The sequence below is a fragment of the Arachis duranensis genome, chromosome 5 (genome assembly GCF_000817695.3).
Source record: "Arachis duranensis cultivar V14167 chromosome 5, aradu.V14167.gnm2.J7QH, whole genome shotgun sequence".
Taxonomy (NCBI): domain Eukaryota; kingdom Viridiplantae; phylum Streptophyta; class Magnoliopsida; order Fabales; family Fabaceae; genus Arachis; species Arachis duranensis.
In genome coordinates this window covers 53281243-53304706 of record NC_029776.3, presented here as the reverse complement: position 1 = coordinate 53304706, position 23464 = coordinate 53281243, and the positions used below count along the sequence as shown (strand labels likewise).

Here is a 23464-nt window from a genome sequence, read left to right as displayed (position 1 = left end):
ATCATGACGTTTTTCTGGCGTTTAACTCCAGACAGCAGCGTGTACTTGGCGTTCAACGCCAAGTTACGTCATCATTCTTCGAATAAAGTATGGACTATTATATATTGCTGGAAAGCTCTGGATGTCTACTTTCCAACGCCATTGAGAGCGCGCCAATTGGAGTTCTGTAGCTCCAGAAAATCCATTTCGAGTGCAGGGAGGTCAGATTCCAACAGCATCAGCAGTCCTTTTGTCAGCCTTCTTCAGAGTTTTGCTCAAATCCCTCAATTTCAGTCAGAATTTACCTGAAATCACAGAAAAACACACAAACTCATAGTAAAGTCCAGAAATGTGAATTTATCATAAAAACTAGTGAAAACATCCCTAAAAGTAGCTTAAACTTACTAAAAACTATATAAAAACAATGCCAAAAAGCGTATAAATTATCCGCTCATCACGGACCCACCAACCTCGTTTGCTAGGGCTAGATACATCTTGTTGGGTCTTATTCCAGCCTCGTCGTTATCCGTAATGACGCACTTAGCATGCATGGTCAGCTCCCGGTACTCATGATAATGGACAGCTTTCTCAGCCGAACAAGGGTGAGAATGCCTCAGTTCTAATCTAGACACAACCCAACATTCATTCTCATTGTCCAGCACGACATACATCCTTGGATTCGTTGCTTTGCATCTCGTGGCTGTAATTCTATTTGCTCGAGTTGCTGCGTTCACCCTAGACTCTCGATAACCTTCACGCGTGCAGTAAATAGATTGATTAACCGGTACCTTTGATTCCTTCCGCGTCTTGTCAAAATTCGTGTTCCTGATTTTAGTAACGAACCCAACTTTCTTTGCATAGTTTGCATAAAATTTCTGTGCGAGAGGCAACGAACCAAAACTCATTCCTACGACTGGAATTTCCTCTTCACCTACGCCACTATGATCCGGCAACTGTAACGTCAATACACAAAATTAGATATGAATTAAGCTAGCCCTAACACAGTAAGTGTTTAATAGAAATTCTTAGGATACTATAATAATATCTCAAATAAATGAGCTTTTTGAATTAAAAAACAAAAACAAAAAAGAGTTGATAGGTTTACAAATCACAAAACACCTTTATATAATAACATGGGAATAATTTCAGTAACATACTATCATAATAAATCTAGAAGTAATATCTTATACATTATGGAAGTGTACAATCATTAATCTACTTTTTTCATCCTATGTCATTATATGGTCTAATAATATTTGAGGAATCATAAAGCACTAACTAATAGAGTTATACTATAATTGAAGGCATGTGCTGAGTTGGTGTATCCTACCCTTACGAAGTAAGTGAAGTGTGAAATCAATGAATATTCTCATCTCATATAAACCTTGCCAAGTGTTTAGAATTAAGAAAGAGGGCATGATCTGTTCTTAATCAATAATACAAAATTAACAAAGTGAAAAGTCCAATATCGATTAAGAAACATCTTATTAGCATGAACTAGAAACATCTACGTAGCACATTGAAACCTGGCCTCCATCGTCCAGCTCATCCTTTCTAGTCACAACGACATCGGTAATTTCGTCGAACTACAATTAAAGAAACCAGAAAAAGGCATTTGTCAAGTTAAGAACATTCCTTACTATATATGTACTGAGTCGTATAAAAAGCATGAAAGAAAATTGCATCACAAAATATGGGAGTCAAGCATACTTTAATGATGGTAATTCTAATGATTCACACATGATGGGTAAGTGTTTAGGAATTATTTTTTGCTCAGCTCAATATATACATGTGCCAGAATTCTCCAAACCGATATAGTTTTTGAAGTAAAAAAAAATTCAAATTAGCATGAATAAGGGTGCTTCAAATACCACGTTGTTACAAAATTTAAAACAAACAATGAGAAGCTTATGAAACATACATTGTACCCTACTTGTTCTTGAATGTCTAATTCATCCACATTAAATTGTTCATCGCCTAGTGTTGGATTGGTGAATGTAGTAATTGATCCTTCTTCAGTGGGTGAAAAGGCCATGGAAGATGCTCTGTTCCGGTAATGATCTCGTAGCCTTTTCTTTGATGGTTTGACTTGATAAGGTTGGCACCGTAGCCGCCGCGATGGGAAGTTCTGATCGGCGCCGTCAGTGACTAACGATGAATGGCGCCACCAAATGAAAAAGAAAGATGATTCGATTTTGACCAAATGAAGCTGAATTTTGAAACAGCTTTGATTAGGTGTTCCGTGATCCTAGGATAGGTTTATGGTTTTTTGAAAGTCAAGGAGTGATTTGGTTGAATACGGCAATTAATAACAAAAATTGAAAATTAAATAAAATTAAATTAATTAAGCAAAATGTGGTTTTGTTTATTTTTTGGCTGATCCCCTTTTGGTTCCACATACTTTTCCATTATCCTTTGATTATTTGATTTCATCAAGATATTAAGACTAATAGTTTTGTTAACAATGGTTAATAATCTTCTTCTACATTAATAATTTAATGTTATCAACATCATTAATTAATAAAAGTGGCCGTAAATATGAGTGTAAATTATATATTTTTTGTGTGTAAAAAATCTGTAAATATGAGTGTAAATTATTACCGATTAGGTGCTGGCCAAAAATAATATTTGTTGGCCATATAACATTGCTCGAGTTATAAAATTAAAATATGAGGTACAAAAATATCCTTGATAATAATTAATCTATTTAATTATTTCACTATTTTTACTGTCTCGCACCATTAATTTAGGAAACAATAATTGGAAAAAAATAATATGATATAATCCTAGGTTAATACTTATCCATAAACTCTCACAATAACATTTTAGTACTTTATCCTAAATAGAATTTGTTCATTCCAATTTGATTTTTCTTACCTCATTGTTTATGTATTCAGATGTTACTCTCTCTCCCAGGAAATAATCTTAGACATCCTATTACGACTTTCTGTGAAATCTCTGTTGCGATTCAAGTGTGTTTGCCGGTCCTGAAAATCCATAATACATTGTCCAAATTTCACGAAACTTCACCTTTAAAGATCTCCTGAGAACACCAACTTCTTGTTGGTAGGAATAGACACGGATCCTGCTTTGGTATTATCGTATTCTCTTCATTCTTTAATGAAGGAGACAATTCCCTTTAATGCACAATCCCTTGGTTTTGGAAAAGATTTAACAGAATGTTACTGGGTCAATGGTGCAATCAACGGACTTTCTTGCCTTTCAAGTATTGTTTCTTACGACATGAAATGTAAAGTATTCAATGTACGACTCTGGAACCCAATTACAAGGTTAATATCTACAGCGTCACCACTTTTATATGTAGAGAGAGAATGTGCATATATTGTTAAGTTTGGATTAGGCTACGACGATTCAACTAACACTTACAAGGCGGTAGCTAACATAATAAATCGTCGACAATGGAAAAATAAGTTGAGAATTTACAGCAGACCGGGTGACACATGCTGGAGAACCGTTTCAACTCCCCCGGATCATCTCGTTTCTTGGGAAGAAGGACAGTTTGTGAGCAACACTTTTAATTGGTTAGCGATTCGTCCACCTGGACCAATTGATCGTCAGAGAATCCAGCAGCTCGAATACACTTATGATGACTACGTGATCTTTTCACTTCATGTAGGGCAAGAAACGCACAAGCTTTTGCGAATGCCTGTTGATCTTGATGACTACAATCGTGAAGAACCAAAGCTCGTAGTATTGAAGGATCACCTCTGTGTTTTTCATGATTTTGAAGGGACTCATGTTGTTGTGTGGCAGCTTGAGGAATTTGGAGTTGAAGATTCTTGGACTATATTAATGAAATTTAGTTATGTTTTTCTTCAAATCGACGCATGTAGCTGTTCATTCAGGGATTATTCACAATTTAACATGTCCGAGGACGGTAATTATTTGTTGATGTATAACAAATGTGATAGCATATTACTTGTGTATGATCAAAGAGTTAAGGAGGTAAGCAAGTGCATAAACCTTTGCAATAATCATCGTTGGGTGGGTGTCAATGATTACGTTCAAAGCTTGGTTTCGCCTGAATGAAGAAATTAATAATGCTCTTTAGTTTCTTGCACTGGTTAGGGTTTGCAAGTTGTGTTAGCTAGGTTAGTAATAAGTTCCATATATGCAACTCAACTAGTTTGATTTTTTTCAGCTCCTTCCTCCTTAGCTTGAGTAGTTTGTTGATTGATTTTAATTTTATTTTTTTCAATTATCATATCAAATCTTGGCTCCAGAACTTAGAATAATTGACAATATGACTATGTTGTATATGTTTTGATATTTAAGTTTTATCATCACATAAACCCCGTAAGATTATAGGCATCCATTAAAGTATAGTTAACTATGAAGATTAGTTATATCAAAAGTAGACACATACATGATAAGCTTAAAAATAAATAAATCAGATCTGTTACACATCCAAGTAATATTGTCATCTAAGTCCAACAAAGTAGATCTAACACCAACAAAAACTACTCTCATTAAAAAGAGCGTGATTACACGTGCACACATCATTCTTCCACCCAAGTCATTTACGTTCACGCGCTACGTTATCGTCATCGTCGTCTTCTTCTTGTTCCTCCTTATCCTTCTCCTCTTTTTCATCCTTCTCCTTCTCCTTCTCCTCTTTCTCCTCTTTCTCGTTCTCCTTCTCCTTCTCCTTCTTCTTCATGTGTTTTCTCCTCATCGTCATTCTTTTGTTGCTGCTGTTATTGCTGTTAATGCAGTAGGTGAAGAGAAAGATTTTTGAATTGTACAGGACAACGAGTCTAAATGCACCTTAATTCACTAAAAAATGAATCAAAATTATATAATGACTGAGACACAATTAACTTAGAAATGAACTGAAATTACATAATGATTGCGACATAATTAACTCAGAAAGAAAGAGAAGTAGAGAACCATGGTAAAGAATCTACAGGTTTGAGAAGCAATAGATGTTAATAATAAAATATTTTCAACATGAACTTAGATATTTTTGCATGTGGATTTCAAGTTCAACTAAGGAAAATTTAATTACAATAAAGGAAAAGATTTAAGAAAAAAGACCTTTTAAAAAAAAGAAGTATATTTATGGTATCTTATATTAAATTCATAATTCATATAAGAAATGTTTAAGGGATTTCATTTTATAAGATTGTGAAAGTTGATGAAATACTTTTTAATTTTCTATTCCTTTATAGAACACTTGAAAAATATTTATTGTATTCATTACTTTTTATTATGGTTTTTTCTATTTAATTTACTGATTTTTTAAGACTTTATTCAAAAATTAAACTCAAATTTTACTTGGTTAGGGTTATAACTTGGATGTAGAGTTTTATTGTAAATAAATTAAAGTACATAATTTGGCATATTTTTATTTTAGACATATATATATTGTATAAAAAGTAGGTTCCTGTGAAAAAGAAAAATGATGAAAAAGGGACTGAGGTAAGTAATGCAGTAACAAACTTCCAAAATGAAGAACTACTATTAGCACATAATGAGGAGTTAGTTATAAGAGGAGGACAGGTGGCAAACGATTCGCCTCTTCAGGATGTTGAATTTCTAACGTTACAGTCGAGAGAATTTCAGTGAGTAGAAAAAAGAAAAATAAAAATTAAAGGTCTAATTTAGAGGATCAATAGTTGTCAATCTCAACTAATCTCCGCCAATAGAATAAAAAACTTGATGCATAATTTTTTTGAAAATCAAAATTCGACAAGTGTATCGAATCATATCAAGTAATACTACAGTGAGTTAGTTATCATTCTCACGAGGATTAAAGGACTAAACAATAGTGATTAATTGATTATTCTAATTAGACAAATACAGTGGAGTGAGGAATCAAAGTAAACGTGTAAATATAGAACAATAAAATTGGCAAACAGTGAGTGATGTCAATGATGGTGAGAATGCTAAGGTTTTAGGATGTTCACTCCTTAGAAAAATAATTCTTATGTTCATTTATTTGAGGCATGTAAAGATCAATCACGACAAATCATAAATAATCAAATTCTAATTCCTTGACAATTTAATTTCTCTTTAACCTAATAAATCACTAATTCCTTAGTCAATTACTTAAGAAAAGAGGTTAAGCACAAATCTTATTTAGTTTCAAATAAGATTCAAGAATAGTTCTTAAGTTGAATTATATGTCACTTATCCAAACTAGTTCTAAACAATTGAAACTTACAAGAAAGAATGATTTCTAAAAGTTTTCTAATCCGAATTTTATGTCACTTATTCAAACTAGTGCAATTGAAATCATAAAGCGTCGCACACTCTTTAAAACACTATTCTTAGTTAAATAAAAAAGTTGTGAGAAAGTGTTTTCAAGCTAATTCCAATATTACTTTTTTCCAAAACAATATTTAGAATCCAAAACGGAGTTAGAATATTTTTCAACAATTCTAAATCTTTAGGGATGAAGAACGAAAATTCAATCATGAAATAAAGCAAAGCCTAAATCTCAAATAAAGCAAAACACTTAGATTAATAATCTATAAAAGGATGAACAGAGCTCCTAACTTTAACAAATGAAATTAGTTGCTCATGGTAGAATAAACACAAAATTGTAAATTGTGGTGTGCAGTATAAAACGTGATGTCCTTGATTTGTGGACAAGAACTTATTTAAAACCTAAACCTAAAATTCAAATTCAAACTAGACCAAAACAAAATCAAATCTAGTTCAAATCAAATCTTTTCTAATGACTCATAATTAGCTAATGATCTTTTTTGTAATTGAAATTTAGAATTTGGTGTCTTGCTTTGTTAAAATTATGGGCTTGCAATTTCAATCTTGGACTAATAAAACACCTGAAGTTGGAGAGATTAGTGAAGAAGTGTGAAGTTCTTGGATGATAGCTCAAGCCATGTGTTATATGCAAGGGAAGCAAGTAGAACACATGACTTGAAAAGTGGCCACCGGAACTGTTCCAAGCCCATGCATTATACGCATGATGTCTTGACGATCAGGTTTTCTATCGGTAAAGAATCTTAAAAATATAATCGCATTGTGAGTATAGTTTCTAAACCAATAGAAAATCCTTTCGTACAAAAGTTTTGGTTGTCACAAGTAACAAACCCCTTTGAAATTGATAACCGAAGTATTTAAACCTCAGGTCGTCTTCTCAAGGAATTGCAGGGAGGTATGATTTATTATTGGTTATGGAAAAAGATATGTTTTTGGGGTTTTTTAATGTATAAGAAAAAAAAACAAGAATAGTAAATGGCAAAAGAAATAAACTAATAACTAGAAAAGCTCTTGGTAAGGTATGAGAACTGGAAGTCCTATCCCAGTTATCCTTATCAGTTGTGATGAGAATTGAATTTTTCTCCCACTAAGTCAACCTCTAACTATGAAGGTAAGTCAAGTGGATGAATTAATTGTCATTCCTTAGGTCCTAGTCTTTCCTTGGAAAAGGCTAGAGTTATTGGAACTCGAATTAATTCTTGAAGAATTCCAATTTTCAATCAACAATAGTTTGATAACTCAAGTGTCTCCAATGACTCAACCAAAGCTAAAAGGAAAAAATATAAATTATTTATATGAATAAAAGAAAGCAATCATTACTCAGAAATACCTCAAATCATATTAAATGAAGATATCAATTCTAACATGGAAAAGTTCATAAAGTAAATTGGGAGAATAAATAAAAAGAACATTAAACCTGGAACTTAGAAGAAATTGTAAGTTGAAATAATAAGAAATCCTAAATCCTTTAAGAGGAATCCTAATCCTAATCTTAAGAGAGAGGAGAGAACCTCTCTCTCTAAAAACTACATCTAAATTCTGAAAAGTGAATTATGATCTGATATCCTGAGTCTCTGCATGTTCCCTGACTTTAATCTATGTTTCTGGGCCGAGATCTGGGTCAAAACGCGGCCCAAAATCGTCTTCAGCATATTCTGTAATTTCTGCAGATCGCGCATGTCACGCGTACGCGTCGGTCACGCGTACGCGTCATTCAGTGATTTTTCTTTCCACGTGTGCGCGTCAGGCACACGCTCGCGTCGTTTGCACGAACTCCAATCCACGCGTACGCGTCGCTGTGATTTTGTCCAATTCGCGCGCACGCGTCGGCCATGCGTGCGCGTCGCTGTCCGTTGGTTGTCTCCTTTATTTCTTGTGCTCCTTCCCTTTTTGCAAGCTTCCTCTCCATTCTCTAAGACATTCCTGCCCTATGAAACCTGAAACACTTAATACACGGATCACGGCACCGAATGGTATGAAGGAGAATTAAAATATACAATAAAAGGATTTCTAGGAAGCAAGTTTTCAACCATAGAACTAAACTAGGAAGGAATTGTAAAATCATGCAAATCATATGAATAAGTGGGCAAAGATTTGATAAAAACCACTCAATTAAACACAATATAAATCATAAAATAATGGTTTATCATGTCTCAAGTATAACGCATGGTTGGAGGTTTCCTACTGGAAGTGTAATTTAGCCCATGCGTTATATGAATAGTTTTTTTTTCCTAGAAGTGCTTTTTGTGGCTTGAGTGTGGCTGCCTTCAATGTAGGAGGAGGTGTGACTAAGTCCACTCAAGAGATATACATTTTGTTGGAAAGCTCTAAATGTTAGCTTTCTAACGCCGTTGGAACTACTATATTTAGACATCTCTAGCTCATTTATGCTCATTGGAGCATAAAGAGGTCAGAGGGATCAGAGTTGCGTTAGATACATGGATCTTTGCGTTATACGCATGGTTCAATTGGATTTGAGATGGGATTACATTCAACACAGGAGGAAGCTGCGTTAGACGCATGTTCACTATTATTATATATCATTGGAAAGCTCTGAAAGTTGACTTTCTAATCCCGTTAGAACCACTTCATTTAAACCTCTATAGTTCAAGTTATTTTTACTGGAGTATGAAGAGGTCAGGGTTGCAAATTTTCTTTGAACTTTCCTGGGATTGTTTTCAATTCTTGGTTCCCTGGGGTTGCTTCCTTTTGCATGCCACCTTTTTTGGTTCTTCCTGGAGCTTCTTTGGTTGTCCTTCTCTTCCTTTGTTTTTGTCTAAAATCTTTTATAATTTTCTATACATACTAAATCTTAAAGCAACTCCAAAAAATATTAATTAAAGCATACAAAATCTCAATTATATCAAGGAAATGACTAACTTTATTCATGAAGATAATAAAAAAAAATAACTAAAGATGTTCATGTATAAATTATCTCGTAATTTTACTAGCTAGTAAGATACAAGAAGTCCCCTAGAAGGCCAACTAAGAAGAGAGATACTAACAGAGATGCTCCAAAAGTCAATTTTGATCCATGTAGAACAAAGAGGAAATATACTCAAGTAACATCATGCAAATTCTGTCTTCAAGTGAGTTCTTAAAATACGTTTGTATTATTAGATTTTCATATACAAATTTTTGTTTTTAAACTACTGTTTACCAACATTATACATAGGTCGGCCACAATTCAAGAAATTTTAAAAGAAAGAAGGAGTTACTGGCTGCAAGTCCAAATCAGGCTTTTGTAGCAGTTGGCGCATGACAAGATCAACTCAAGTAAATGTAGTACAAGCAGGAGCAAGAACATCGGGTAATACATAAGCAGGTTATTTTGCTACTTTATTGTAGACCTTACCTAAGGCTCCTTTTAATGGTCTTTTGTGGATCAAGTGTGTTGAACATTTATTACAGATTATGTTTTTCAAAATCATTCTCTGAGTCAATGTCAGTTATATTTGTTGCATTCTGTTTTCTACGATTGTCAATCAAATTAGTGACTATCTATTTTAATCCTTAGCTCTAACATAACACTGCCATTTAATCATTTAAGATGCAGAAAGGAAATCAAATTCCATTTCACTGAAGGTTCAATTACATAATAATTACGAGGTATAAAATTATGGTTCAACAAAGAATACATTAGCAGCTAACAACCATCATCCAACTCCATACCTAAACTCTTGAGTTATATCTTCATAAGAATGTACATGAAAAACATCAAGCACAACAATAACCCAAATGAAATATCAACAATCCAAATCCTCAAAGCCTTGATTTCATCTTCTATCTCTTCCATCTTCACCAGCATGCTTAGATTCCACTCCGTGTCTTCAAAAACATACTAATGCTTATTTTGTTGTCTCCCAATCACAGCTCTTGTCAAACTTTACCACTCATCATCAATCTCATCAACCCACCAAAAACAATTGCAAGCATGGGTTTATAAAATAACATCACTATTTAACTGATAAATAGGTACCCGTTAAGACAACACTAAACCTCACAAATGTCGCCCACCTTCCAGAAAGGACATTGAATACTCGAACCACAGTAGCATCTCCAATTCAGAATTTCTCATGCTTCTTTTTCGAACTTGAATCTCCTGAAAAGCTCCAATTGCTGTTAATCAAAGGGCTTGCTCTTTTCCTTGACATGGTCTATGACAAATCTTTCGGAGTAGGTGTTGAATTTGGAGTGAGAACGACACAAAAAGCTTTGGTTGGTATCTTGCACAATATCAAAATTAGAAAAATAGGATTACAAATTGAAATTAACATGTCATGTCACAATGGTACATCGTGGACATTATGTCAAGCACATTCATGGTTTTGTCAATTTTGACAAACAGCTAATCTTATATGGATATCAACCTAGTTTCGATCAATTATGGATCTTTTGGTCAGCGACTATATCTTCTATGAGTATTTTTGGTGGTTAGTCTTTATTTAAATATAAAAATTTTGAGTAGTAAATATCACATCTTAAATTATAAACTAAAAAACATAAATCAATCAATAAAGCATAAGAAGAACGTTAAATCTAACAAAAATGTTATATACACATTAAAAAATAGTATTTATGTAAATATATATATAATTTAACTTATTTTTAATACGTATTTTATATTTTAACAGAAATGCGATGGTTAATGATTTTGGGTATCATCGTTGAAAAATAAATTGTAAGGACCTGCACCTTTGTTAACCAACAAATAAAAAAAAAATTCATCTAAATATGTGATCATCGTTATTTACATCTGTTAAAGAAGAACATTAAATCTAACATATATGTGGCATTCGCAGAAAGATGCTGTGTGTATTTCAATCTCAATAAACAATGTATATACCTAACTCAGCCACTGAACTTCCGCATGTGAAAAATATGACTTCTACATCGTGGTAAAGGCCTACTAATAAATATCATAAAAGTAAAAATTAAATACGGTATGGTGAAGCGAGGTGGCTTGCAAATAACTGAGGGAGCTAAGCTCCAAAAAGCAGAAATAATAACGGTTAGAGATTTACATCCTATAGAAGTTAGAAGTTAGAAAAAGTTATGATCCAAAAAATAAAAAATAAAAAATAAAGTTACAAGAAGCTAACAAAGACAAAATTTTATGGCATAGTTTAGATGTTTCACTTTTTCGTGTGAAATTTGAATCTTTAAAATGAAAAAGTTAATAAAATAATAAAATAAAAAATTAATTATTATTAATTTTGTAACTTTTATAAAATACATTTTTTATTATCTTAATTTAAAAATAATAAATTTTTTAATTTATCATTTTACTTTACCAATTTTCTCGCTCCATTGGTCTTATGTGGTAATTCTCCCTGTCATACTCACAAAATGTACAACTTTAGATCTTGACGGTTCAATTGAAAAGAAGCCTCCGAAACTCTTCTCTTTTCAATCCATAATTCCATACTAAAGCAACTTAGGGTAAAAAACAGAAATAAGTCAAGGGAGAAAATAATTTACGTGAATCAGCCAAAACGAAAACTGCTTCATGAATCTACCAATGTATATTTATATATAGTTCGAACCAGCTTGATTCGAACTCCATTTCTACATAATTCGAACCAACTTGGTTCGAATTATACACAAACACACACATACTAATTCGAACTAATTCGAACCAGTTTGGTTCGAATTACATGGTATAATTCGAATTATGCTGTTAAAAAATTAATAATTTATTAAAAAAATGTTATTAAAAAATTTAATAAAAAAATTAATAATTTAAAATTAAAAAAATATATTTTATTCTATACAAAATAATTTTAAAAAATGGCTTAAAAAATGTTAGAAGTACTATAAAAATTTGTAATGTCCTAATGACTTAGGACATTAAAGAAATACTCTACGTAGTCACTAATAATTTAGAAATTAAAGAAAAAATATTTTTATCATGTATTTACCTAAATCACTAAAATATTATAAACTTTTATAGTACTCATAACATCTTTTAAGCTATTTTTTAAAATTATTTTGTATAGAATAAAATATAAAAAGAGTATTGTATGGAATTCGAATTGATAGATCACAAATATTTTAAAGAAGTCTCGTAATTAAATATTTTGTTAGCTTTTTTTAATGTATGAAATAAAATATATATTTTTTAATTTTTAAATTTAATAAATTTTTTAATAAATTTTTTAATAAATTATTAATTTTTTAACAGCATAATTTGAATTATACCATGAATTACTGTGTGTAATTCGAACCAAGCTGGTTCGAATTAGTGTGTGCGTATGTTTGTGTGTAATTCGAACCAAGCTGGTTCGAATTATGTAGAAATAGAGTTCGAACCAAGCTGGTTCGAACTACATATAAACGTGTATTGGTGGATTCATGAAGCAGTTTTTGTTTTGGCTGATTCACGTAAATTATTTTTTCGCTTGACTTATTTCTTTTTTTTTGCCCCAAAACTTAGTTTGGTAAAATTTTTATTTTTTAAAATAGTTTATAAAAGTTAAATTTTAAAAAATAATTTTTTAAAAGTTGTAGCATTTATATTTGGTAAATCAAATTAAAAATTACTTTTAATAAACACAAGCAACAACAATTACATTTGATAAAATAGTTTTTAAAATTTAAAAATATTATAATAGATAAAAATATAAGCATTAAATTTAAAAATTAGCTATGATATGAGGTTATATTAAATTTTTAAATTTTGAAAAACACAAACTATCTTAGGTGCTTTTAAAAATATCCCGATCTTTTAAAATGAGCATATGACAAAAAATGAGGAGTTTGAACTTTTATAAAGTACAAACATCTCTTCAAAAAGCTTTAGCAAACTAAGCTGGCTAAGAATTCAATGGTCCCAGAACGTTTGGATCATTAAATGGTCCCATAATAAAATATATTTTTTAAATTTTAACCCTATATATTTTATTTAATTATAAAAACTATTTTTTATTTTATAAATTATTATTTTACCATTCATCTATTATGTTTATTAACAATCAAAATAAAAAAAATAACGAATTAGATCTTCCATTGATCGTAATAAACTTTTTGGCCATTCCAATCGATTAAAAGTTTATATTTGATCCATGACATTCGCCAAGGCTATGAAATCGTGTTTATTTAAAAATCAATCGATTAGATTGTCAAAACAATCGATTGAATTTCAGGTTTTCCATAACTCAATCGATTGTACGACAGGTTATCACAAAACAATCGATTGAAAATTGTAAGGCAGTATGGTTTTTCGCAAAAATCAATCGATTGGTCATATTACCCAATCGATTGAACGATGACTAAAATGTTAGTTTTTTAAAATTCAATCGATTTCTTATACTACCCACCAATCGATTGAATGCTCCAAAGCAACTTGAGATCTCACAATTCAATCGATTGGTTGTGTTATCCAATCGATTGAAGTCATTAAAATAATATGGATTTACCCAATTCAATCGATTGGTTGTGTTACCCAATTGATTGAAAGCTTTTACAATTTTTTTTCTATTTCTATGCACTATAGAGATATTTTAGTTTAAATAACTCATATTTTTATGATAAAGTAATGTCATTTTCATTTATTATTTCAACAACAATGCCATACAAATTTTATGTCTTGTTGAATTATATTTTATTTTATATAATTAATTTATGTAAAAAAAATTCTATATCTTTTTATTTGTTTGCATTCTATTTTGCTCTTTTCATTTGTTTAAGATTTGACCTCTATTGAATCTTGACTAGAAAAAAAATACCATGCAATATATATCAAAGCATTTTAATAATCTGTTCATATATTGTTAAGACATATATGAAGTATATATATTAAAAAATTTTAATTAATTCTTCCTAGATTAACAATGGAAGCCCTCTTTCCAGTCCTCCATTAGAGCGATAGGACTTTTAGATTTATCATCTTCAGATTTTACAGTTTTCTCAGGAGGCACACGATTCGTTATTTTCTCATTGTAAAGCTCTAATAACGTTACTTTCATGTTGTGCTCTGCATTATCAAACATCTGTTTCACAGATGACACCAGCATCACTCGGCAATTCGCCATTCTGCACGATGAAGAGTACAGAAGGATAATTGGATTTCAATACAAAACATTTGAGCACACATAAAAACAGGAGAATATTGAATATCTCCTACACCGCCCATATCCCCTGCACCACCGTATTTCCAGTTGGGGGGTGTTTGATATGAATTTCTAAAAAAGGAGGAACATTTCAAGCAACGAATACACTGTCAAAAATAAGAACATTCATTACCAGCCAATACATAATTTTCAAAAAAGGGGTAAGTCAAGAGACATTATAACTATCCAGGCATTGAGTCATAAGCATGCACCACTCTCTCATGATACATAAAGAGATTGATATACGATTTTAATGGTGGGATTGAATAATTGATGATAAATTATTCACCAATTTATAATGTTAATATTAAAGAAAAGATAAGATTAGAGTATCTAAATCAAAATAAAGTTTTAAAAATTGAAGATAGAATTTTAAAGTTAAGATAAATGAATAATAAGATAATAATTTATAAAAACGATAAGAAAATTTAAAATGGCGTAGTACACAACCAATCGATTGAATTGAGCAAATTCATCTTGCTTTGATGATTTCAATCGATTGGGTAACACAACCAATCGATTGAATTGTGAGATCTCAAGTTGCTTTGGAGCATTCAATTGATTGGGTAGTATAAGAAATCAATTGAATTTTTAAAAACCAACAATTTAGTCATCGTTCAATCGATTGGGTAATATGACCAATCGATTGATTTTTGCGAAAACTATGCTGCCTTGCAATTTTCAATCGATTGTTTTTTATTACGATTAATAGAAGATCTAATTCGTTATTGTTTTTTATTTTGATTGTTAATAAACAAAATAAATGAATGATAAAATAATAATTTATAAAATAAAAAATAGTTTTTATAATTAAATAAAATATATGAGATTAATTTGTAATTAAAATTAAAAAAAAATTATTTAACAGTTATTAAAAAAACTTAAAAAACATATTTTATTACGAGACTATTTAATAGACAAAAAGTTCTGAAACTTCGAATCAGTGCCAACTAAGCTTAAGTTGCTAACTACACTTGCTTCGTTCAATCCACAGTACAATTAAAAATAGGATTGTCAATTAAAAAATTTAAATAACAAATTGAATATTCATATTCTAAAATAATTTAGTCACCAACAAAATATTCTAAAATAATTTTGTACGAACCAACCTCGTTAATCCATTTAAGTAGTAGTACTATTTTATTTTAATTCCATGCATGGAATTCTCCTCCAACTACAACAAACACACACAATCAAGAGAAAAACCAAAGAGACAGTGTGCGTTGGTCACTTCTTCTTGAGGGCTTGTTCAAAGCCTCTAATACAGGTAACAAACCAACCCCATCTCATCAAAATTCGATCTTTCCCTTGGGTTTTATTCCATTCCCGCATTGAATTTCGCAGCTTGTGACAAAAAAAAGGGGAAATTAATTGGGTTCTCTGTTCTGTTTTTGTTGGTGCCGTTTTGTTTCTGTGGGTCGCTGATCCTCTTTTGTACTTAAAAGTGAGAGAACTGTCACATCTGAAACGCATTAGTTCTCTTTTTTTCTGATCATCTTTCATAACCAACTCCTGATTCAAAGCAAGAAGCTTCCTGATCTGTTTCTGTGCTTGATCTCAAAGCTTTGTCCCTTACCTCACACAGCACTGTCTTCTTATCCTTTTTGTTTTTTTTTTCTCCTTTCACCGCTTTCGATTATGGTTTCCTTGTGCTTCATTCCTTCGTTCATTACTGGTTGCAAAAAAATAAGATTCTGAGGTAAGTCTTGTCTTCTTATTAGTTCTTGTTTCTTTGTTCTGGGTCGGTTCTGTTGTTTTGGATAATAATAATAATAAACAAGAATGAAGTATTGAATTAAGATTCGAAATCTGATTAAGATTTGAAAAATCTTTGAAGAATGGAGGAAAGGAGGTTTGTATGCAAGTATTGCAGTAAGAAGTTTCCTTGTGGCAAGTCTCTTGGGGGTCACATAAGGACTCACATGATGAATGAACACTCTCTATCAGCAACAATGCCCTATGCTAATATCAATTCATCTTCTTCTTCTTTAATACTCGAGTTTGAATATCCTAACAGGAAGAGGAAGCACGATTTCTTGGCAACTAATGGTTCTAATTCCAGCTATGGCGGTAGTGGATATGGTTATGGACTCAGAGAGAATCCGAAGAAAACAAAGAGTTTTGTGGATGCCAATCACAAGAAGTTATGTAAAGAATGTGGAAAAGGTTTTCCATCGCTTAAGGCTCTCTGTGGTCACATGGCTTGTCACTCAGAGAAAGAAAGAGGAACCAATTCCAATTCCAATAATAGGTTTCAGTTTGAATCCAATTCTGGGATTAGTGAGAAGCAGAAATTGGTTATGGATAGTCATTCTGATACTGAAACCTCTGTTCCAATTAGGAGATCCAAGAGGATGAGATTCAGGAACCTCTCCAAAAACAACCGCAAACCTTTTTGTTCTTCTTCTTCTTCTTCTTCTGTGTCCGAGGTTGAGCAGGAGCAAGAAGAGGTTGCTAGGTGTTTGATGATGCTGTCCAAGGATAACTCCTACAAGGGTCAATTCGTGCTTTTCGCTGAGTCGTCTGATAACAAGTCGATTGTTCTTGAGGGGAAATCGCCTTCTGTTGACACCTACAATAAGGTTATGGTTGTGGATCATGAGAAGAATCAACACAAGGGGGCTGAGATTGGTTATAATTCGGACAATTCGGATTCAGGCTATTTCAGATATGGTCCCAAGAAGAATGTAGATTCTGATGATGATGATGGTGAAGTTAACAACAATGTTGATTCAAGGAGTGGTGTAAGAAGCAGAAACAATTCCTTGTTCAAGAAAATGGCAGCTGCCAACGATTCTTCGAGCAAGAAGAAGAACAAACCAAATGGCATTACCGGTTTCAGTGACAAGCATTGGAAGGTTGAGTCTTTCACAACTGAAGATTTCTCTGCATTTGAAATCGATGAGTTTAATAACAACAGCACAGACACTGATTCATACCCTGCAGCAGCTGCTAATGCATCAAAATCTCGCTGCAACAAGAAGATCAACGAGAACAACAAGGGTAAGACTAAGAAAAAGAGTAAGAAGAAGAAGTTGAAGTCAAAGAAGAACAAGGAACATGAGTGTCCAATTTGCAACAAAATGTTTAGGTCAGGACAAGCATTGGGGGGTCACAAAAGATCACATTTTGTTGGAGGATCTGAAGAGAACACACTGGTCATTAGGCCAGCTCCTGCTACAGTTGCTCCATGCCTAATTGATCTCAATTTACCTGCTCCTGTTGATGATGCACCTTTTTGAATCACAAACTTTTTTAGATTGCATTATTTTGGTTAGGAAATAATTGATTTGAGAATTATATTATTCTCTTTATCATTGATTCAATTGGTGTTGAGAATGTTTCTCTTTTCATGTTACCGGCGGAAATGTTGAAAACATTGCTCTACTAATTCAATTATATGGTTAGTCTATAATATTTACTCAAATATTAGCATATTTAATAATTTCTAAACCCAGTGTCCAGATTTTCAGTTCATGTGTTTTCAATCCGTGACTAGTCTTTGGGAAGCACGACTATGAAAAAAGGATTTCAAGTTTCTCTTTCTAAATCAAACTCTGACCAAAACTTGCTTTTTAGTTACGTGTTGTTCTTGGAAAAGATCAGAACCAACAACCACCTTTAAATAGAGCTATGAAGGTGCTAATCAGAAAGTTAGTACAAATGGTAAAATCTTGGAAGATATTATTATTATTATTATTATTATTATTATTTTCTGCTTTGAGAGCTTTTTAGTAGACGTCTATAAATTCTCATAAGTGTTTACTGAGTCGGGAATCATGGGTATTGTTGAATACGCTTAAATTTAAGTGTACCATAACATAGTGCTATAAAAATGGTTTAAGAAAAAAAAAATGAAAAATATGATAGGATGTGGGAGAAGCATTTAGAGAGGTTAAAAAAAGGAAATGGTTTTCTTAAAGATTAATAAAGCCATATAATAATGTTACTTAATTAGATACAAAGTACAAGAATGTGTGGTGTCCAAGTATAGTGTACGTTGGAATTAATGGCATGATGAAATTGACATGACACTATGGTCAAAGGCCCTCGAGGCCGCGACATGTGCGGCGACCAAGAAGGGTATACAAAGAGAGAGAGAGGAGGCTGCTTAATGCTTATGCTTAGTTCCCTCATCACCACAGAGTTTTAATTCCCTTTGTTTTTAACGAGTCCTAATCCTTTGCTAGTGAAAAAAAGCATGTGCTTCTTGAATTTTTCTTGTGGTTGAAACATTTGTTTGACGCACCATGGGAAAATTACTTTTTATTAGAACCATCATGATTCAAGAATCACCGACTCACCCTTCCTTTGTTAGTATTATCATTATTAAAGCAAAAGATTTAGGGTAACTTAGATAAATAAAAAGTTTGTAAATAAAAATTATACAAAATTTTGTTATATTACAGTTGTTTCGAGGGTTATCTGAAATAATGATTTGAGCTTGAACATAAGGTCCAGGCTCCTTTTGAGGCAGCGTCTGAGTTGTACAGGTGCTGAAGTGCCGCAATCCGAGTTCCTCGTGAGGAGGAGGGGGTGGTAACTGCACAAGTCGGACGCTGCCTCAAATAGAGCCTAGACCTCACGTTCAGACCCAAATCACCATTTCAAGTAACCCTCAAAACATTGGTGTCATTGCTAGGGACCTAGAAGTCTACTTCTATCTGTGGCGGATGAACAATTTGAAGATGGACATACGGCTTCTGAATCTGAGCCAAAGCCTCACAACGACGAGAGAGCACTCGTGATACCTCCCCAACAAGAGAGAACGAGTGGTCCACATGGGGAGGGAATGTCAGGAAACCCTCATCCACGTCGAATTCATTCAGAAGTCCATCCACCCGAAGAAGAAGAACCTCCTCATCCGATGGAGATATTAGGACTCGTACACGGGCATCGCGGCCAATTGGAACAACTCGAGCAGGAGGTTAAACAGTAATGAGAAGCAGAAAGAGAATTACGAAAAGAAAGACGATGACGAAGAGAGCTGGAGGAAAAGCTCTTGAAATTAGAGGCTGACCTTCGAAGTTGGAGCAATCAGACGGGTTGGGAGGGAATTCCTTTCGAACGGGAGGTTCTATTCATTGAAGAAATCATGCGAGCCAAGGTTCCCAAGAACTTTAAAGCCCCCGACATGGATCTCTATGACGGAACGACTTACTCGAGACATCACCTTAGTAATTTCAAAAGTTGGATGTACCTGTCTGATGCTTCGATGCAACTCGTTACAAGGCCTTCCCGACAATGTTGACTAAAGCAGCAATGAAGTGGTTTGACAACTTACCACCCATATCAGTAACTTGCTTTAATGACCTGACAAGGAAGTTCCTTACTCAATTTTCAGTTCAGAAAGATAAAGTCAAACATGCTCCCAAGTCTCCTAGGGGTTAATAAAAAAAGTTGGAGAAATACTCTGATACTATATGAAAAGATTCAACAAAGCTTGCTTGGGAATACAAACTTACCTCTTGAAGCAGGGATAATGGGGTTGGTTAATGGCCTTAGAGAAGGGCCGTTTTTCTAATCTATATCCAAGCGACACCTAACTTCCATGTATGAAGTACAAGAGCGGGCAGAGAAGTATATTAACATAGAAGGGAACTCCTAACTTAGAGAAATAGTCCCAAGGTCAATCCTTCCCTACCAAGCTCAAGACAAGGAAAAGGAGACAAAGAAAAAGCAGGAGTACAATTCAGAGAAACCTCAGACATATCACAACTACTCCCCCTCCGAATTTCTTGTTGATGTCTACAGAGAGATCTGTCACACTGAAAAACTTTCACCTCATCGCCCCATCAAGCACAAAAAGGCTGAAAGTCGGATAGAATATTACGAGTACCACAAGTTATATGGACATTCTATCAATGACTGTTATGATCAAAAGAATGTCATAGAAAAGCTAGCCAGAAAAGGTCAGCTAGAAAGATACCTCACAGAGAGGTCGGATGACCAAAGGAAAAGAAAAAGAGATGATGACGACGGACGACGGTGAGATCAACCCCCATAAACCGTTGATAGAAACATACACATGATAAATATAGGATTTGCAGGAGGAGGAATTACTAAGTCCTCACGCAAAAGGCATCTCAAAGAAGTGTATCAAGTTAGGGAAGATAGTAGATTTTCTTACTTACCTACAATCTCCTTCACCAAAGAAGATGCGCAAGGGATGACACCTGGTCATGACGACCTTGTGGTAATTACAATGATTCTTGATAATTGAAACCTCCATAAAACTTTGGTAGACCAAGAGAGTTTGGCTGACATACTATTTAAACAAGCTTTTGACAAGCTCGGACTAGAAGAAAAGGACTTGAAGGCATACCCAGACAACCTTTTTGGGTTATGGGACATGACGATCTGACCTCTTAGTTTTATCTTGCTGTACACCACTTTTGGAAAAGGCACGAAATCAAGAACTTTAAGCATTGACTACATTGTGGTTGACGTCATATCTATTTACAATGCCTTAATAGGTTAGACCATCTTAAACTGACTAACTGTTGTTGTCTATATACCCTACCTATATATAAAATTCCCAATTGCAGAAGGATTTTCTAGTGCAAAAGGAGACCAGAAATTAGTAGAAAGTTTTACAATGAAAGTCTAAACTTAAGAGGCAGTACAAGTGGTAAAGAAGTCAACACTATTGAGTTCAGCAGTGTCTGAGTTCGAGAAGAGCTATGTCCCAACCTGAAGGAAAGTTAGAAAAGGTGAAAATCGGAGACCAGTCAAAGAAAGTCTAAAGGTAAAGCTTGTTGATCTCTTGCAAAGGAATTCCAACATGTTCGCCTGGAAAGCCTCTGATATACCCGGTATAGATCCCGACCTCATGTCTCACAAGCTCGCAGTTTATCTAGGTTCCTGATCCGTTAAGCAAAAGTGACAAAAATTCTGTACTGAAAAGACGCAGGTCGTGAAAGAACAGGTGCAAGCCTTGCTAGAAGTTGGGTTTATAAGGGAGGTAAAATATCCTTTGTGGCTGTCTAATTTGGTCCTTGTAAAAAAAGCAAAACGGGAAATGGAATATGTGTATGGATTACACCGACCTCAACAAAGCTTGCCCCAAGAATCTATACCCTTTCCCCAGTATTGACGCCCTGGTCAACTCAGCCTCAGGGTATAGATATCTATCTTTTATGGATGCATACTCGAGATACAACCAAATCCCAATGTACAAGTCAGATCAAGACAAGACTTCTTTCATTACTCCAAAGACTAACTATTGTTATGTAGTAATGCCTTTTGGATTAAAGAATGCTAGAGCCACATACCAACGACTGATGAATAAAGTGTTTTATCTCACCTTGGAAAACTAATGAAGGTATTTGTGGACGATATGCTCGTTAAGACCAGGGACGATTTTGCTCTTTTGACCGACTTGGCCGAGGTGTTCTCCACAATAAGGAAGCATGTGATGAGATTGAATACTTCAAAATGCACCTTTGCAATGGAAGCAAGAAAGTTCTTAAGCTTCATGCTCACTCAAAGAGGCATTGAGGCCAACCCAAATAAATGCACAGACATATTAAAGATGAAAAGCCCCACTTACCTTAAGGAAGTCCAACAACTAAATGAAAGGTTAGCAGTGTTGTCCAAATTCCTAGCAGGATCAGCTCTGAAATCTCTACCCTTGTTCTCAATCCTCAAAAAAAGGAACCAATTTGAATGGACTCAGGAATGCAAACAAGACTTCCAAAACTTTAAAACATTCTTAAGCCAACCCCTAATCCTTACCCGACCTCTCTCAGGGAAATAACTTATCATCTACCTAGCAGTAGCAAGTCGGGCTATAGCTAGCCTTGGTCCGAGAAGATGAACATGGATAACAACCTGTCTACTTTGTGAGCAAATCCTTATAGGGGGCAGAACTAAACTATCAAAAGATAGAGAAGTTCACATATGCCCTTATACCACTTCCAAAAGGCTCCGACCTTATTTTCAAGCTCACATTATAAAGGTCCAAACTAATCAACCCATGAAGCATATTTTACAAAAGATAGACATTGCAGGAAGGATGCTATAATGGGTTGTAGAGCTGTTGGAATTCGACTTAAGGTATGAAACTCGAACAGCAATCAAATTCAAGTATTTGGCCGACTTCATGGCAGAATAAACTGAAGCCTGGGAAAATCCGTCAACTTGAAATTTACATGTAGATGGATCATCCAATAAAGCCGGAAGTGGAGTAGGGGTTATTTTGAAAAATGAATAGGGAACTCGAATTGAACTATCATTAAAGTTTAAGTTTTCTGCTTCTAACAATCAAGCAGAATACGAAGCCTTGCTCGCTAGCTTGAAACTGGCTAAAGAAGTTGGGGAAGAAAGGTTAATCGTGTTAAGTGACTCTCATGTGATAACCTTCCAAGTCAACGAGACTTATCAAGCTAAAGATTATAACATAAAGAAGTACTTGGACGAAGCATGAGAACAATTAGCATACTTCTCGAAAAGAGAGGTCTGACACATAGCTCGGTAATGCAATACCTGAGCTTATGCCTTCTCTAAATTAGCTAACACCAAGCCAAGGAGAAACAATAGAAGTCTGATTCAGGAAACCTTCTGATGAGTGGATATTTTATACCCTTTTTGGTACTATTTTCTTAGTGTTTTTAGTTATATTTTGTCAAGTTTTATTATGTTCTAGTAGGTTTTAGTGAAAATTCACATTTTGGATGCTACTTTGAGTTTTTGTGTTTTTCTTATGATTTTAGGTGATTTTTGGATGAATTTGGCAAGTTTTGGCAAAGGCTGATTCAGAAGCAAAGAGAGGATAGCAGATGTTGTCAAATCCTAACCTCTGTGCATTTCAACATGCATATTTTGAGTTACAGAGGTCCAATTGACGCACTCTTAACGGCATTGAAAAGCTAACTTTCAAGACTTTCCAACAATATATAATTATCTATACTTTTATTTTGGAATCACTGTCCAAATAGGGCGTTGAACGCCCACCTCTGGAGTTCAATGCCCAAGAAGGACCAGCCTCTAAGTTGAACGCCCAAGACTGGAGTTCAACGCCCAAAGAGGAGCAAGCCCAGCATTGAACGCCCAAGACTAGAGTTCAGTGCCACCCAGGATGCAAGGAAACAGCACGCTCACCCCCCTAATGGGCGTTCAATGCC

At 33.9% G+C, this 23464-nt stretch overlaps 3 protein-coding genes across 3 annotated transcripts in view; 2 read left to right on the top strand and 1 right to left on the bottom strand.

Annotated features, from left to right (window-relative positions):
* The window catches only part of LOC107489535 (protein FAR-RED IMPAIRED RESPONSE 1-like), a 3718-nt gene extending 1704 nt beyond the window's left edge, over positions 1-2014 (bottom strand). The window contains exons 1-3 of the mRNA XM_021143869.2: positions 1901-2014; positions 1506-1565; positions 450-932 (exon numbers count right to left, since the gene is read on the bottom strand). Of these exons, the coding sequence (XP_020999528.2) occupies positions 450-932; positions 1506-1565; positions 1901-2014 (657 nt within the window). The remainder of the gene's footprint in view (positions 1-449; positions 933-1505; positions 1566-1900) is intronic.
* A 1085-nt stretch (positions 2015-3099) lies between these two features.
* Positions 3100-4029, top strand: LOC107489534 (uncharacterized). The gene has a single exon (XM_016110287.1). It carries the CDS (start codon positions 3100-3102, stop codon positions 4027-4029), a length of 930 nt encoding a protein of 309 aa, XP_015965773.1.
* Positions 4030-15529: 11500 nt separating this feature from the next.
* LOC107489539 (uncharacterized) lies at positions 15530-17718 on the top strand. Its single transcript, XM_052262397.1, has one exon. It carries the CDS (start codon positions 16178-16180, stop codon positions 17579-17581), a length of 1404 nt encoding a protein of 467 aa, XP_052118357.1. The 5' UTR covers positions 15530-16177; the 3' UTR covers positions 17582-17718.
* The last annotated feature ends 5746 nt before the right edge of the window (positions 17719-23464 follow it).

What these genes read in the sequence shown, in the direction of transcription:
- LOC107489534 (XM_016110287.1), top strand. Translation starts at nt 3,100, where the DNA reads ATGAAGGAGACAATTCCCTTTAATGCACAATCCCTTGGTTTTGGAAAA.
- LOC107489539 (XM_052262397.1), top strand. Translation starts at nt 16,178, where the DNA reads ATGGAGGAAAGGAGGTTTGTATGCAAGTATTGCAGTAAGAAGTTTCCT.